This window comes from Hyperoodon ampullatus, assembly GCF_949752795.1.
Source record: "Hyperoodon ampullatus genome assembly, chromosome: 7".
In the NCBI taxonomy this organism is placed as follows: Eukaryota; Metazoa; Chordata; class Mammalia; order Artiodactyla; family Ziphiidae; genus Hyperoodon; species Hyperoodon ampullatus.
In genome coordinates, this window is record NC_136920.1 from 71,133,035 (window position 1) to 71,148,726 (window position 15,692).

General features: G+C 35.3%; 1 protein-coding gene across 3 annotated transcripts in view; it reads right to left on the reverse strand.

Annotated features, from left to right (window-relative positions):
• SOX6 (SRY-box transcription factor 6) overlaps window positions 1-15,692 on the reverse strand; it is a gene marked incomplete at both ends in the record, with an annotated part of 642,056 nt that overhangs the window by 108,990 nt on the left and 517,374 nt on the right. For all 3 annotated transcript variants that reach the window (XM_079708162.1, XM_079708163.1, XM_079708164.1), the window contains 2 exons: window positions 4,454-4,576; window positions 6,065-6,144. In XM_079708162.1, the coding sequence (XP_079564288.1) occupies window positions 4,454-4,576; window positions 6,065-6,144 (203 nt within the window). The remainder of the gene's footprint in view (window positions 1-4,453; window positions 4,577-6,064; window positions 6,145-15,692) is intronic.

Here is a 15,692-nt window from a genome sequence, read left to right on the forward strand (position 1 = left end):
TTTGAGACAGAGAAGAGCATCTATATATAATATCATAAAGATTCAGGCTGGAACTAAAATAGAAATAGAGCATTCTCAATGTTGATGGGCACTTCTTCACTTTCCAGTTGTAGCATGAAAACTGACAATATCATTTAAATAAAATATGTGTTTGTATTCACTTATGCAAAAATTCAATTGTTCTCCATCTTTGCAAACTTCGCAAGACTTTAATAGTTTCATTTAAGAATAACTTAAGGTTGATAGGTTTTTCTAGTGTTTTAAGGCTCTGATTATACTCCTTTCCTCAAATGTTCCCAAAACTACACATAATACCCATCAAATAAAAGTGAAAATATATTTATATTGATTTAAAAATTTTTCATATTTACTTCCTTTCATTTAGGCTACCACCCATACTGTCATTATAAGAACTTGGTTAAAATATGTTCCAACTAAAGCTTGGTAGGCTTTGAATGCTAGATAAAAATCATTCTCTGCAGCTAATGAAGACAGAAACTCTGCCTGTAACAATATTAAGTTTGTTTTCTCTGGTGATTCAGAGAAGTGAGTAATCTGTCAGTAATACATTGAGTGAAATTACTTGTCTTGTAGGAATAACTGCTGACAGTCACTTTATTTCAGGGCTGACCCAAACATCTCCCTGCTGACAAACAAATTACTATGTCTAACTTTGAAAAGGTAACTAGCTTGTTTTTAATTTTGATTGGTCTCTCAGAATCCCTTATACATACACTCAGTCCCATCCTTCATTGTATTAAAAAAAAAAGCAACAAAAAGTGTTTTGGGGGGACAGGTTTGAATTAATGAGTTAAAAAAAAAGTAAAGGAAGAAAACCCTATCGTTTGGAACTAAGAAAAAGAATTGTTATTGCTTCATTCCAAGACTGTTACACAGATAAAACTAGTAAGTGTGCCTACTCTACATTAAGACTGGCAGTGCCACCAATGACTGACTGGGTGAGTGAACACATTACCGAGACAGTATTGTAGGAATTAATTTTCTTCAATAAAGTGATTTTTAAGGCTCATGTATTTCACAATCTAAACATATGTCACTGTTTCATAAACAAAATAAATGGATTAAAATAATACTTTACCAATATGCTGACATGTGGAGATATTTTAATTAGAAATTCTTAAACTGTGTGATATTTAGCTGTTGTATTTGCTAAAGAGAAGCATGCATCATTTAATAAGAAAGCATGAGACAGGTGCATTACTTTGCATGATATGGTACCAGATTGTATTTAATATAAACTATGAGGCAACATTACTTCCAATTAAAAAACAAAACCAAATTACTTTAGGTACCTATCACACTGAAAGTAACAACAAAAAATGAATCAATACATTAAAATCACTCTTTCGTTAAAAAAAAAGTGTCATTCTGAGCTTAGTTTCTGAGACAATATTTCTTCAGGAACAATCTAACATCTTAGCTATTTAAAGGCCATATTTACATGACTGCCTCATTATACTGGTCCCCCCCTTTTGACTTACTTGAAGGACCAATGCTAACATAGCTGAGGAAAGCAAATGGCAACTGGTCCTGAAATTTATACGGGTAGAGAACTGGAATAAGTAGCAATATAATATATTGTTTACTGTAGCAAATGCCCTCTGTTCTCTAAAGGTCAAAAGCACTGTAACCTTAGAGTTACAGTTTCTGATTGTTCCCAGGGTTAAATATATTATCAAAATTAATGGTTCAAGCCCCTCAACCTTCAGATATATGAGTATTCATGCCTCCATCTGCTGAACTGTTCAACTAAAAATAGCATTCTTTGGCCTTCTCTCTCCTAATATTGTGCTCCTGAGGCAGAGAAAACCATGCCTTAGATCAGCACGGAGTACCAAAAAAAAAAAAAACAAAAACAAAAAAACTTTTCTGTGTCTTTCTTATTTTAAAGAAAGAAAGAACTGGAATATACTAACGTAAGGAGGATCTTTCCATTTTAAATACCTTTTCTCTACCTGATAACAAAATTTCAGGCTTCCAGAGTATACCTATACTGTTAAGATTACCCAGGCTCATTAATGTTAAAAGTTACAACCTTTGAAGGACAAATTAACTGAACATCAGGTAGAGAGGACCACTTCTGAGCAATGCAGCAGCGTGTGTGTGGAGGTGGTGGTGGTATATATGTGTTATGGTCTTTCTTCCTAAGAATCTCTGATTAGAAATAAAACCCATTAACATAATTGTAATGCTTAGTATCCACAATTTATCATGATCCTGATTGTTGACACAGCTGTGACATTTAGCTTGTCAAAGGAATGGAGAAAACGCTGGCTAGAAAAGAAAGTAGACTTTAAAATCAATAAAGCAAGATATTATTAAATTTTCTCTCTACTTTTGCTCAAGATTTAAAATGTTAGTGTCTATAGCAGGTTAGATATGGGTGTCCACTGTGCAGTTCATGGAAGTCCCAATAAACATGCTATACTCATACTAGGATAGTTTGAGAAACCTGCCTTTCAAACCAGGTCAATCTTTTCTAAGCAAAGGTTTCCTGACATGCAAGGAAAGGTACAAAAAGTGGAAGCAAGAGGACAGAGCAAGAATAAAAAAACAAAAAACCCCAGGAAACTCTCAAACCACCCCAAACTTACACTGCAAAGCTATGAGGGCCCCCTGCCTTACCAGATTCTGTATTTAGTCTCATTAAAGTGGCAGGCATGTGGCATATGTTGTGCTCCTAGATCTGCATTGCTACAGCACTACACAGATCTGGCACTCACATATATGACATCATGGTTTCCAGAAACCCAACAGAAGCCAGATTTGACAGCATCAGGGGTCTGTAATGGTGGGGGGAAGAGAAGTCAACCTAAGTGAAAATTAGTAAAAGAAGACACTGGGTAGAAAACTGGCTAAGGGAAGGTTGATGGGTTAGAACTCAACACCCTCAAGAGAAAATAAAAGTCAAGAGGAGAGGAAGTTTTGAATTTGAGCCAAGGCCACTTGCTTTTACATTCTTTCAAGCACTTAAAAGTTTAACAAACTACCTCTCCTGAGTAGGTAAGCTTGCTAACTGTCATCACACAGAAAGGCTTGTTCTAACGTCCAGTTATCTCACTGCTTGGCAATCCTAAGCACAGTAGATTTTCAGAACGTCCAGAAATATGGCACCTTCTCTACAGCCAAAAGAAAACCTTAGAAAAGAAATCCCTTCTGGCTGTATAGAAGACAGCAGATATTCTAACAGTATATGCCTTGTCATGTCTGGGTGGAAACTCCCTATATACTTCTTATAATCAAAGGGAAAGGGAAAGGAAGAAGGCAAGCAACAAGGTCTGAACTCTTCCTTAGGCTACTTCCAAGGTGTCCTTTGATCTTGTCCTCTTCCTTCTTCTTAGAAGTGAGCTTTCTATATCATTTTCCAAAAATGCAGATTCAAAAGCAACAGAGAAGATAATGTCAAAGGGACATGTTATCGATCACATAGTAGTTGATATGTATAGACAGGCAGAGCCAATAGGAGCTGAATATACAACTTTGTTAGATGTAATTGTTTTCTTCTTTTTAAACTGGGTTTACCATCCTAGGTTAGAACATAAATGTAGTATTAGATCTAACCCAGAAAGTTAAAGTGTATTTCAGTGTGAGATAACCTGTCTCCTTTTTTTGTGATTCAACAGATAGCTAGCAACCCTCCAGCATCTGATAGTCCCAAGAGAGGTACTCCAATGATATAGGAGAGGAATTAAGCATGATAATGGAGAGAGGAGGACTGGGTCCCTATAGGAGAAAGGGGTTTGGTTTTCAAAAGAGCCGTATGAGCCATCTTCTCCCATGTAGTAAGAATATCCCACAAAAACAACAAAGAACTTTATTGAAAGTTAAATATGAAAGGGCTACTATAGTAGTTTATGGGGCAAAAAGCAACCAGTCAGGCTCAGGCACCCAACCTCACTTCAGCCAGAGAAAACTAAATTTGAAAACCTGAATCTGGTAGAGTTAGAAATCCTGGATAATAACTCTGACTCAAAGAATATTTCATAACCTTGGTTAAATAACTTGACCTCTCTGAACCTCCATTGTTTTGTCTGTGAAAGCAGAATTATGTTTTATCAACTCTATAGGGTTGTTACATGGTCAAATGAGTTATTTTTCCTTTAATGTTTAAGTGTTTTTTAACTACTATGCAGCATTATACACACAAAAAAAAGAGTAAGGGAAATAAAGATGGTTTTGAAAGCACTCATAATGTAAAGAATTTGCCTAAATATATAGCAATAAACAATGTATTTCAGAGGCATTGGTTTGGGGTTTGCCTTTTTCTCTGAAAGAAAAAGGAGCAAAAATGAGCCTCCTTAGGAATGAGAAAAAGGGAAAGATTATGTTTTAGTGTTTAGGTTGAGTGTTTGCCACTTTTTTTAAAAAGCCTAGAATATGACTGAACAATCCAGTCCCCCACCCAATGAAGCACCAATGGAAGTATTCATACCTCAATCTGTTTGTGGTTGTAAGAGTGGCCACCACCATGTTCAAAGGTGTCCAAACTCCTGCCAAAACGGTCACTTAGGCCCTTTAGCCTTGGGTTAATTTGTGGGTGGGAGACATGACCTTTCTGTTTAGTAGCATATTCAGAAAAAAAAAAAAAAAGACAAAACATACTGTCAGAACTCATGAAACAGAACACATATTTCTAAACCCAGGGTATTGACCACACCAAAGAATAGAAAGTAGGTTTAGGACCCAGATACTCTCTTTCACAGAAACTTGATTATAGGATCAAACTGCTTTCTTATTTTTGCCTCTGACTCAAGAAGACACTCAATAGCATAGCTATGGAAAAAGGAGAAATAGATTAGATTGATTATGAGTGAGGTTTCTTTTTATATTTTTACCAACTGCAGTAAGTTCCCCTGTCAGTAGTAGAGAAGGTGAGGGTTTAGAAGAGAGGTAGGGTTGCTGCTTTCATTAGGCAAAATATCTAGCTCTGCTAGGCAGTCCGTAATGGATAACATCTTCAAGACTTTCTGGATGAGGCTTATGACAAAAACTTCTCAAATTACTGCAAAAATTCTTTATTTGTAGACCCAGTTCAAGATGCTCAAAATGATACTTTTTCACGGTAAAATATCTGTACATTTTTTACGTTCAAGTCATATGAGAGTAATAGCAAAGAAGAAACAAAAATGCCTAGTTAGATGCTATTCCCTAGACTATTTAAGAAAATTCAAAAAAAAATCACAGGAAATTATAAGAATAAAAAACTATCTTTATCCACTGTATTGAAATTCAAGTTACCATACATTTTCTAAATGTTCAAATACTGAAGGTTTAACCATTATTTTAATGATATTATCTTTTTGTTTTTGTTAAAATATACACTCATATTTAAAGTCAATTTCCCATTAAGATGGCAGTGCTAGAAGGGTATAAAGAATACTTAGTCCTATTGTTAACCCCCCGCACCATTTTACTATGAAGAAGAGAAGGTGCAGGTGATTTTTTAATTTAGCTTCCAAAACACTTTCTCTCCAATTTTAGTTTCATAGGTAAAGAACACTAACCCAGAATTTGGTCAGACACCATGCCCAGACTTTTGACCTGGCATGAGGATGAGGATGAGGATGAGGATACACATATTCACGGGCAAAGTGTTTACATTTTCCAAACAGTTAAAGTAATTTGGTAATAACAACCCCCTATTCTATGAGCTGCAAGAAGGAAAATATCCAACATTGTTTTCTGTTTTGATGCTTATGTGTAAAAGCTAATTGGACATGAATGGAGACGTGGATGAAGAATTGATAAGGAAAAAGCTTACATACCCAATAACAACCATAACAACCAGCCATAAAAATTTGTAAAACCATTAACTTACCTGATCGAGAATATACAGTACTGTCATAATGTCATTTTTTCCTTTAAAAATATTGACACTGACAGCTTTCTATTTGCGGTATGGTAAGTACATAAGGTGTTAATCCTTCTAGGCTATGCTTAAAAAATTATTTAATATCCAGGCCATTATTTAGCATACAGCTGGTTAGCAGTTTTTCACTAAAGTACTGGCTCTTATCCCACATTTTTTTCTTCTGGCACTTACCTGGAGCTGTAAAGGGCTGAGGCCAGAAGCAGCAGCAGCTGCCATTGTTGATGGAATGAACTGTACGGGGTAGTTATCACCTGTCGGAAAGAACAATGCATACAGGTTTAGACAATGAACAGGGAATCACAGCAGACAAGTACAAACATGGTCCTTGGATTGCCGGAGCTTTACAACATTGCTCTAAGCCCAAACATCTGCAGAAACAAAAGGCTTAGTTGGGCACAGACTTGCACTCCTGCCTTGGAACTTTTTGTTAACAGATAGCTGGTAGGCAAACTGGCAAAACATGAATGTGATGTTAAAAAAATTAAATGTGCAATTCAAGCATGTTCACTCCATTACAAATCTTGTAATACATCATTTTTTTAAGAGTAAAAAAAATATCTTAAAGCCAGGCTGACATTCAGTTCACTGAGAAAGCATTAAGGCTTTTACATTAAAACAACAAAACGTTTTGCCTTGGTAGGCAAGGCAGAGTATTACAGTCCAAAAAAGATTAAGAATTACTGACTGTCCATAACCCTCACATTTATTTTATAAAAAATAGAGGAAAAAAATTAAATGCAACCTCTTTAATTTGATAGGGGTAAGAGAGAAGCTAATCTTATCTGCCAACATTCTATGAAATGCCTGGTATCCCAAATAGAGTGGAAACTATGTTTTTCTGCACTAACTTCCAGTGGAACCTAGTACAGAATCATGCACACACACTAGGCACTCATCACTTATTCTTTGATGATGATTTGATTAAATAAACACACATTTTACATGTGATATCTGCATTAAATGTCTGGTCAAGATTGAGCATGGTTTAGCAGAGATCAATGCTACATCTTAATGTGTTTCTGGCTCCAGACCACTCCTAAACAGGGGGGCTGAAGTACCTTCTGTGACCTAAGGACATAGGCTGTATGAAGCAAACAACCTGAAGAACCAAGAGAAAGTGATGAGGAATGTATTGTGATAGTGGTAACTGAAATCAAAATTAATACTTATGGATAAATTACACAATATCAATGATTTAATGGAGTATCACTTTGACTTCAGCTACTTATTTAAAGTCAGTGTTATGTACGGTCTCTAGGCTATATTTTAATAGGCTGTTCCTCCACACATTTTTGACATTTACAATAATCATGCTGTTTTGCATGAAATTTTCCACACTAAAAGCTGAATATAATAATGAAAAGTATAGAAAGAATCACAGTAATAAAGGTAGTCAACTAGAAAGCAATAAAACCTCTTTTTTTCTGCATGGACACTAATACCTGGAGCCTTCCTGGTGCCCCTGGTTCGTTGGAACTCATCCTGTTTGCCACATGAAGCTCCACTCAGCTGGCCCAATGTAAATGTTAAGTTACTTTCACTTTTAACAAATTGTAAGCTTCTAATCTACACAGTCTCTTTGCATCATATCCATAATACCTCATCAGACCATTGAGCACAGTGTGCGCTTGTACACAGTCCAGTAACAATTGGCTTCTGATTGCATATGGAGCGCTGCTACAATGCATTCACTAACACTATATTGTGCTAGTCTCCTATGGAGTAATGTTCAAAATATCCGATCTTGTTTTTCCCCTTCCATGAGGTTGATTTTGGTTTGCAGTGCTACAGGAGCTTTTTAAAAAAGATAACTAGGCCAAATTATTTTTTATGGTAAATGACTGCCGCTTTATGCTTAAATAATTCTACTGATCCTCTTGATATTTAAACTAAATTATGTGAAGAAAGAATATCCTAATCTAAGTCAAACAGTATTTCTTTGGTTGACATCTTATCAGGTTAAAAAAATCACAAAACGATGCTGAATTAATGATGCTTCAAAAACAGAGAAAAAAAATCACCAGTCCAACCATCAACATGGGCTGCCTCTCAGAACATTTTAGAGCTGTTCTTTCTTTAAATATCATGCATTATTCATACTAACTCTAAACCATAACCCCCCTCCCTATAAGTTTAATACCAGTTGTTTTATTTGTACTAAAACATTTTTCATGTCAAACATATTAAAAAAAATCAAACTCTAAAAGAATTCCCTGGGGCACTCCTTTTTTCATAGTTGTCATGCTTCTATGCTATGAAATAGCTGATTTTTTTTTTTATAGTTTTGGCTTGCCAGTTAATTTATTACCATCTCTACCACACCCTGTAGTACTCTCCAGCTCACCTGCTGGCTACAAACAGCTTTCTTTCCACTGCTGACAAGCATATTTTTTAAATGTTTTTAACCTTTCTGCTGGTTTGAATCTGTATATCTGAATATAATCTTTGGAAAGCTATGTCTCCAGAACATATTGTATCAATACCAAAAGTAAAAATGAATACATTAGAGCAACTGAGTATATCACAGGGAATGATCAGAAGAGAGAGAAAAAGGAAAAGCCCAGAGACGGAGAAGGTAAGGGTGAAGAAGAGGGGGGTTAAAAGTAGGAGAGAAGGTTTAAGAGGGAGAGGGATTTAGAGTACTGTGAAGTTTAATTCTTTTAAAAAGTTACAAGCTTCCCCCCACTCCCCCTCGCCTTTAATTGTCTCTGTGTAAGAGTCGATCAAGAAAAAGTTCTCAGTGGCTGACTTGGCAAGGAATCAGTCAACATGTTGTAGCAATTTTTTTCAAATTTGTCTCTGGATTTGAAATGCTTGCGTGAGGACCCATTCTCTTTAAATCTGTACAAAAGAAGATGAAGCCTGTTGAAACAGGTTGGTTTTAGGCACTACCGTAATCTGGCCCTTGCTACCTCTAGTATAAGTAGACAACCTCCAAATGCCAATTTGGGAAATAATGCCCATTACATAAATCCATCTTTCCAGGCTTCTAGGTTTTCCAACTGATTACTTTTATCTGAAGCTTACAGAGCAAATATGAAACAGGAGTTACAGCCTATAGGACATTTGCCTGACATTAGTTTCACTTGCCACAATAACCAACATTGCTTTGGGATCAAAGCAGCTCCACAGCAAGAGTCCCTGAATGACAGGAAGTATATTTTCTAATTTTCAGGGAAACCGAAAGGAAGCCGAAACTTATTAAGACTTAAACACAGGAAAAGGAGGAGCTTGTATCATGAACCTAGGACCCATTAGACTCAGACTACCTCCTGCAAGAATACTCCTAGTTTGTGTAATTCGGATACAAACTTCACTTTTATTAAAAAGTCAAAAATCCCATGGTTAAAATTCTGTCCATTTACTTTGATTCCTCAGAAAGACAAGGGACTGGGATGGTTGCAGTCTTCTGAGATACTAACTTCAGATATTAACCTATTTAGAGAGTTTGGGGGGAGTAGAGAAGAAAAATACGTTAAACTAGGAGACAGGACTCAAAGATTCTTCAGTTACTGGCTCAAAGTCTCATACCTTATTTTCCACCCTCCAAAACAGAAGAAAGATATACTACACATCCCTCATCTCACAGATCATTGTCTGGTGGTATCACAGGATGATGGTAAGTTATTTGAGTTGCCAAATAACTCATAGATAGACCTCACTTTTATGAGCTATCATCATTTTTGCTACAATATGGAAATATTTCAGTTACAGCCACCAGTATAGACTTGGACATGCCACATTGCATCTTGCCTGGATGCATGTATTCAGAATAGCAAAATATTAGAACTTCTCTGTATTCTGAGGGAATGCCATAATCAATCTGAATTTATCTTTGTGAGACAGCACACTGCAGCAAAAGTTAGTAGGCAATGAGTGACACATTTAGAATCTTAAAAAGAAAACAAAATCTTTAATTTGTTCTGAGAACAATTGGAGAAAAAAATTGCCATGGATCATAGTATATATTGCTGAGATCACCATGCTCTTATTTCTCCTGCTAAATTTCTCCTCTATTCATCAAAGAATAGACCAATGATGAGAAGAGTCTTGATCTCAAGACTTTTTCTAAGAGCATCTGCATTGTTTTTCATACCTTTAAAGAAGCTAAGAATCAAGGATCAATCTTAATTTCTTTACTTATTTCATAGATGAATCCAAACTCTTGGCTAATCATATGAAAATCATGGGATTTGTCACAATAGCAATTAAATAAGTGAGTATGGACAAAATGATATACATGTATCCCCATTACAAGAAATTAACTTAAAATAACAACTTAAAGTTCATGGCTTAATAACTCACCAATGATATAGCCTCCATGTATGAAGAAGGGCACAGTTAAAATAATCTCAATCACCATAAAACTAGGTTAGTTTATACAGGTGAGCATATATAGTTCCTTTTTGGACCTCACCACTCTTATTTAAAAAGGAGAGTACTAACCTGAAGAACCTCAGAAATGCTTTGATTTCAAGTAGATGGATTTAATGAATAAAGTATTCCAGCAATAGTGGTACATGCCTCTGTCTTAAATAGTCAAGAAGAGCTAGAAATGGCTAGCTTCACAAGATGTCATCTGGATAATCCCATACATATAAATCACATTTTTTATACACACACACTCACAAAAGCTAGACTTTTCTTCATATCTTACACACTTAGATCATGCCTGCAAGAGTATAAAATGTCAAATATTCAGAATTTCAGCCTGAATTCTATCTCCACTAATTTCTAGATGTGAAAGTTCGGAAAGTTAATTTACTTCTTTGACTTTTAGTTTCTTTTTTTCTTTTAACAAAATATAGATAATGCCACTTATATCTTAGAGTTGTTATAAAAATTAAATGAGAATATATATGTATACTCATATACATGTATACATATATATTTATATATATAGATATCAGCAAATAAATGGTGCTCAGTAAATGCTAACCGAAACAAAGGAATTAAAAAGAAGTATTAGGTAGCAACTGTACATCAGCAAATTAGACAATCTAGAAGAAATGGACAAATTCCTTGAAACATACAAATTACATAAACTGTCTCAAGGAGAAATAGATAACATAAACAAACCCATAACAAGTAAAGAGATTGAATCAGTAATCAAAAACCTCCCAATAGGGCTTCCCTGGTGGCACAGTGGTTGAAAGTCCGCCTGCCGGTTCAGGGGAGGCGGGTTCGTGCCCCGGTCCGGGAAGATCCTGCGTGCCGCTGAGCGGCTGGGCCTGTGAGCCATGGCTGCTGAGCCTGCGCATCCGGAGCCTGTGCTCCGCAACGGGAGAGGCCACAACAGTGAGAGGCCCGCGTACCGCAAAAAACAAAACAAAACAAAACAAAACCTCCCAATAAAGAAAATTCCTGGACTGAATTTTTGGCTTCACCAATAAAGTCTATTGAACATTTAATAAAAATTAACACTAATCCTTATAAAATCTTCAAAAATATTGAAGAGGAAACACTTCCTAACTCTGAGGTAATGAAGCCAGCGTAACCTTGATAACAAAGCCAGATAAAGACATCACAGGAAAAGAAAATTATAGACCAATATTCTGTATGAATATTAAAATCCTCAACAAAATATTAGCATGTTGAATCCAACAGCATATCAAAAGGATTATTCACCATGACAAAGTAGGATTTATCCCAGGAATGCAAGGGTAGTTCAACATTAAAAATAAAAAATCAGTGCAATACATAACATTAATAGAACAATGGGGGAAAAACCCACATGATCATCTCAATTGATGCAGAAAAGGCATGTGACAAAATCCAACATCTTTTCATGATAAAAATTCTCAGAAAAAACTAGGAATAGAGGGAAAGTTCATCAACATGATAAAGGGTATTTATGAAAAACCCACAGCTAACATCACACTCGGTGGTAAAAGACTGAAAGCTCTTCTACTAAGATCGGGGACAATTATACCCACTTTCACTGTTGCTATACAACACTGTCCTAGAAGTTCTAGTTAGTACTAGAAAGAAAGAAAGAAAGAAAGAAAGAAAGAAAGAAAGAAAGAAAGAAAGAAAGAAAGAAAGAAAGAAAGAAAGAAAGAAAGAAGAGAGAGAGGGAGGAAGGAAGGGAAGGAGGCAGGGAGGGGATAAGGAAGGAAGGGAGGAAGGGAGAAAGAAAGAGGCAAACAAAGTTGGTAAAAATAGGTAAAACTATGTCTATTTGCATATGAAGTGGTCCTATATGTAGAAAATTCCAAAGAATTCATAAGAAAGCTACAAGAGCTAATAAATAAATTCAGCAGTTTCAGGGTAGATTAACACACAAAAATCAACTGTGTTTCTATATACTAGCAATGAACAATCCAAAAGGCAATTAAGAAAGCAATTCTATTTACAATAGCATCTAAAAGAATCAAATACTTAGGAATAAACTTAACTAAAGAGGCAAAGACTTGTACACTGAAAAACTATAAAACATTTCTGAAAGAAATTTTTAAAGATCTAAATAAATAGAAAGGCATCCATGTTCATAGACAGGAAGACTTAACATTGTTAAGATCAACAAAGTAATCTACAGACTCAGTGAAATCTCTACCAAAATTCCAACAATCGTTTTTTACAGAAATGGAAAAGCCAGTCCTCAAATTTATATGGAATTGCATGGGGCCCCAATAGCCCAAACAATTTTGAAAAAGACAAATAAAGTTGGAAGACTCATACTTTCTGATTTCAAAATTTACTACAAAGCTAGAGTAATTAAAACAGTATGATACTGGCATAAGAACAGATATATAGACTAATGAAACAGAATAGAGAGCCCAGAAATAAACCCTTACATATAGTTAATTGATTTTTTACAAGGGTACCAAGACCATTCATTGGGGGAAAGACATCTTTTCAACAAATGGTGCTGGAAAAACTGATATCCACATGCAAAAGAATGAAGTTGGACCCTTAATTTATACCATATATAAAAATTAACTGGAATGGATCAAAGACCTAAACTTAAGTACTAAAACTATAAAACTCTTAGAAGAAAACATAGGAGTAAATCTTTGGATTTGGCAATGATTTCATGGATATGACAGCAAAAGCACAGGCAACAAAAGAAAAAATAGATAAATCAGACTTCATCAAAATTAAACAATTTTGTGCATCAAAGGATACTATCAAGTAAGTGAAAAGACGACCTACAAAATGAGGAAAAAAACTTGCAAATCATATATTTGATACAGGATTAATATCTAGAATATATAAGAACTCCTAAAACTCAATAAAGACAAAACAAACAACCCAATTCAAAAATAGGCGATGTACTTAGACATTTCCAAGGAAGATATACAGATTTCCAATAAGCACATGAAAAGATGCTCAAAATCATTAATCATCAGGGAAATGAAAAACAAAACCACAATGAGATACCACTTCACATCTACTAGGATGGCTATATTTTTTTTTAAAAAATGGAAAATAACAAGTATTGGTTAGGATATAAAGAAATTGGAACACTCTTGCATTACTGGTGGGAATGTAAAAGGTACAGCCCCTAAAGAAATCAATTTGATGGTATCTCAAAGGGCTAAACATAGAACTACCATATGACACAACAATTCCACTCCTACGTGTATATCTAAAAGAACTGCAAGCAGGGACACAAACAGGTATTTGTATACCAATGTTCACAGCAGCATTATTCACAATAGCCAAAATGTGGAAACAACAGAAATATCCATCAACAGATGAATGGATAAACAAACAAATACATAGACATAGGCATATATATACAATGGGATATTATTCAGCCATAAAAAAGAATGGACTTTTGATATATACTACAATATGGATGGGCCTTGAAAACATTATGCTTAGTGAAATAAGCGAGATGCAGAGGGACAAATATTGTATGATTCCATTTATATGAAGTACCTAGAATAGGCAAATTCATATAGAAAGATAGTAAAATAGAGGTTACTGGGGATTCAGGGTAGGAGGATAGGGAGAGTTATTGTTTAATGGCTACAGAGTTTTTGTTGGAGATGATTGAAAGTTTGGGGTATAGATAATGGTAATGGTTACAAAAAACTGCAAATGTGTTAATATCACTGAGTTGTACGTTGAAAAGTGGTTAAAATAATAAATATTATTTTATGTATATTTTACCACAATTTTTTTCTTAAAGAAACAGCAGGTATACTAGTAAAATTGCTTTTGGTCATCAGGCAGAGAGACAATATATCTTAGTCAAAAGCTCAGTTTTTGGACCACATTTCTAATGGATAAGAATGCAGTTTAATGTAGTTAAATTTACTTAGTTTCATGGTCAGACTTTATCCCCAAACATAGTGTTTTAGAATTTTCAAAGAACTTTCATACATTTTAACAAATTTAATCTTCACACCCATGCTGAGCAGTGGACAACTCATGACATATTTTTTTAGATGACAAAAATGAGAGGCTCAGCAAGGTTCAGTGATATGTTCAAGTAAGAATTAAATAAAATAATGTAAAATATTTAACACAGTGTTTGGCACAAAGTAATTATTCAATAAACTTTAGCTGTTATCATATTATAAATAGTAAGTAAGTGTAGGAGTCATGAGCAGGCAGACATCCTACTCCTAGGATCTCCTGGGAAACTTTAAGGGTGCTACTCCAGCAGCAATCATTTTAAAAATCCCAACTACACGAAGTCCATGGGTCAGCTGCATCATCCCTGGCACACAAAGGATGCTATCCAGTGTTTTTATTTTACAGTCAATTCAATCGCTCTGATATACACGTTGGCAACTATGAAAGAGGCTTAACCTTTTAGTTTTCTCAGTCATAGGTACCCAATTATATTCATCTTACCCTGGATCTCTCAGCATCATGATGTGAAAGAGCAAAGCAACCAAACTTCTGTGGTTTATGTTCTGGGCCCTGATAAGTTCCTTTTTAGAAAGATGTCTCTAGTTTTTTAAAATAGGTGGGGTTTAATTAGAGATTACAACTCAATAAAAGAATTTCAGCAGAGATTATTTTGATACATGTTCCCCTGAAACTGTACAATCCCTGTCAGCAACATGCCTCCTCAGCAACTCACCGGGGTGGGAGAGCTTGCTTGGTGTTCACTACCCATGGGGGCCCTGAAATGTCCAGAATAATGGGTCAAATTATCTGAAGAGGACAAGTTGATAGCCCTAAATATATTTGTTTAGAATGTACTAATATGGATTCAGAAACAGTCAACTTTAACAGGAAACATCAGCCCAAGGTGGTCCTTCCTTTCTGGAAATGAAGACAATTATTCAATCAGTTGAAGGCACAAACACCATGGAATTGTTTCAGGTTATGGGAAGGTGAAAAAAGAACAAAAAGAGAGCCATTTATTTTGTAATTCACTAGAAACCAATGTAGCACTTATTCTTCTTCTTGCTTAGGGGATCAAACTATAAAGTTACACCACCATTTCAAGGCTTTTATATGTGACAACACTACTCCTTTAAAACTTTAGTCATTGTCTCACAAGTGAAATTATAGCTATAGCTCAGTTTGGGGCAAAAAAGTTTTCCTTGTACAGACACCAGTCAAACAGTATTCTCCTTTCCCAGTTTGTGTGAATGACAAGAACACTGCATAGAGTGTCACCTAAGTATATAATGTCTCTCCCAGTAGCATATGAACACATAATTTTAATCCTTTTAAAGTATAATTTTTATATACAATAAAACCCGAATTAGCCAAAGTATTGAAGAATTTAGAGTTCTGGTTAATTCAGTTCTCTGACATAACTTAGGGGTCGCCAGATAATAACTTTTTTACCAGACTTGCTTGTGATTAAAAATCATCGTACATGTCC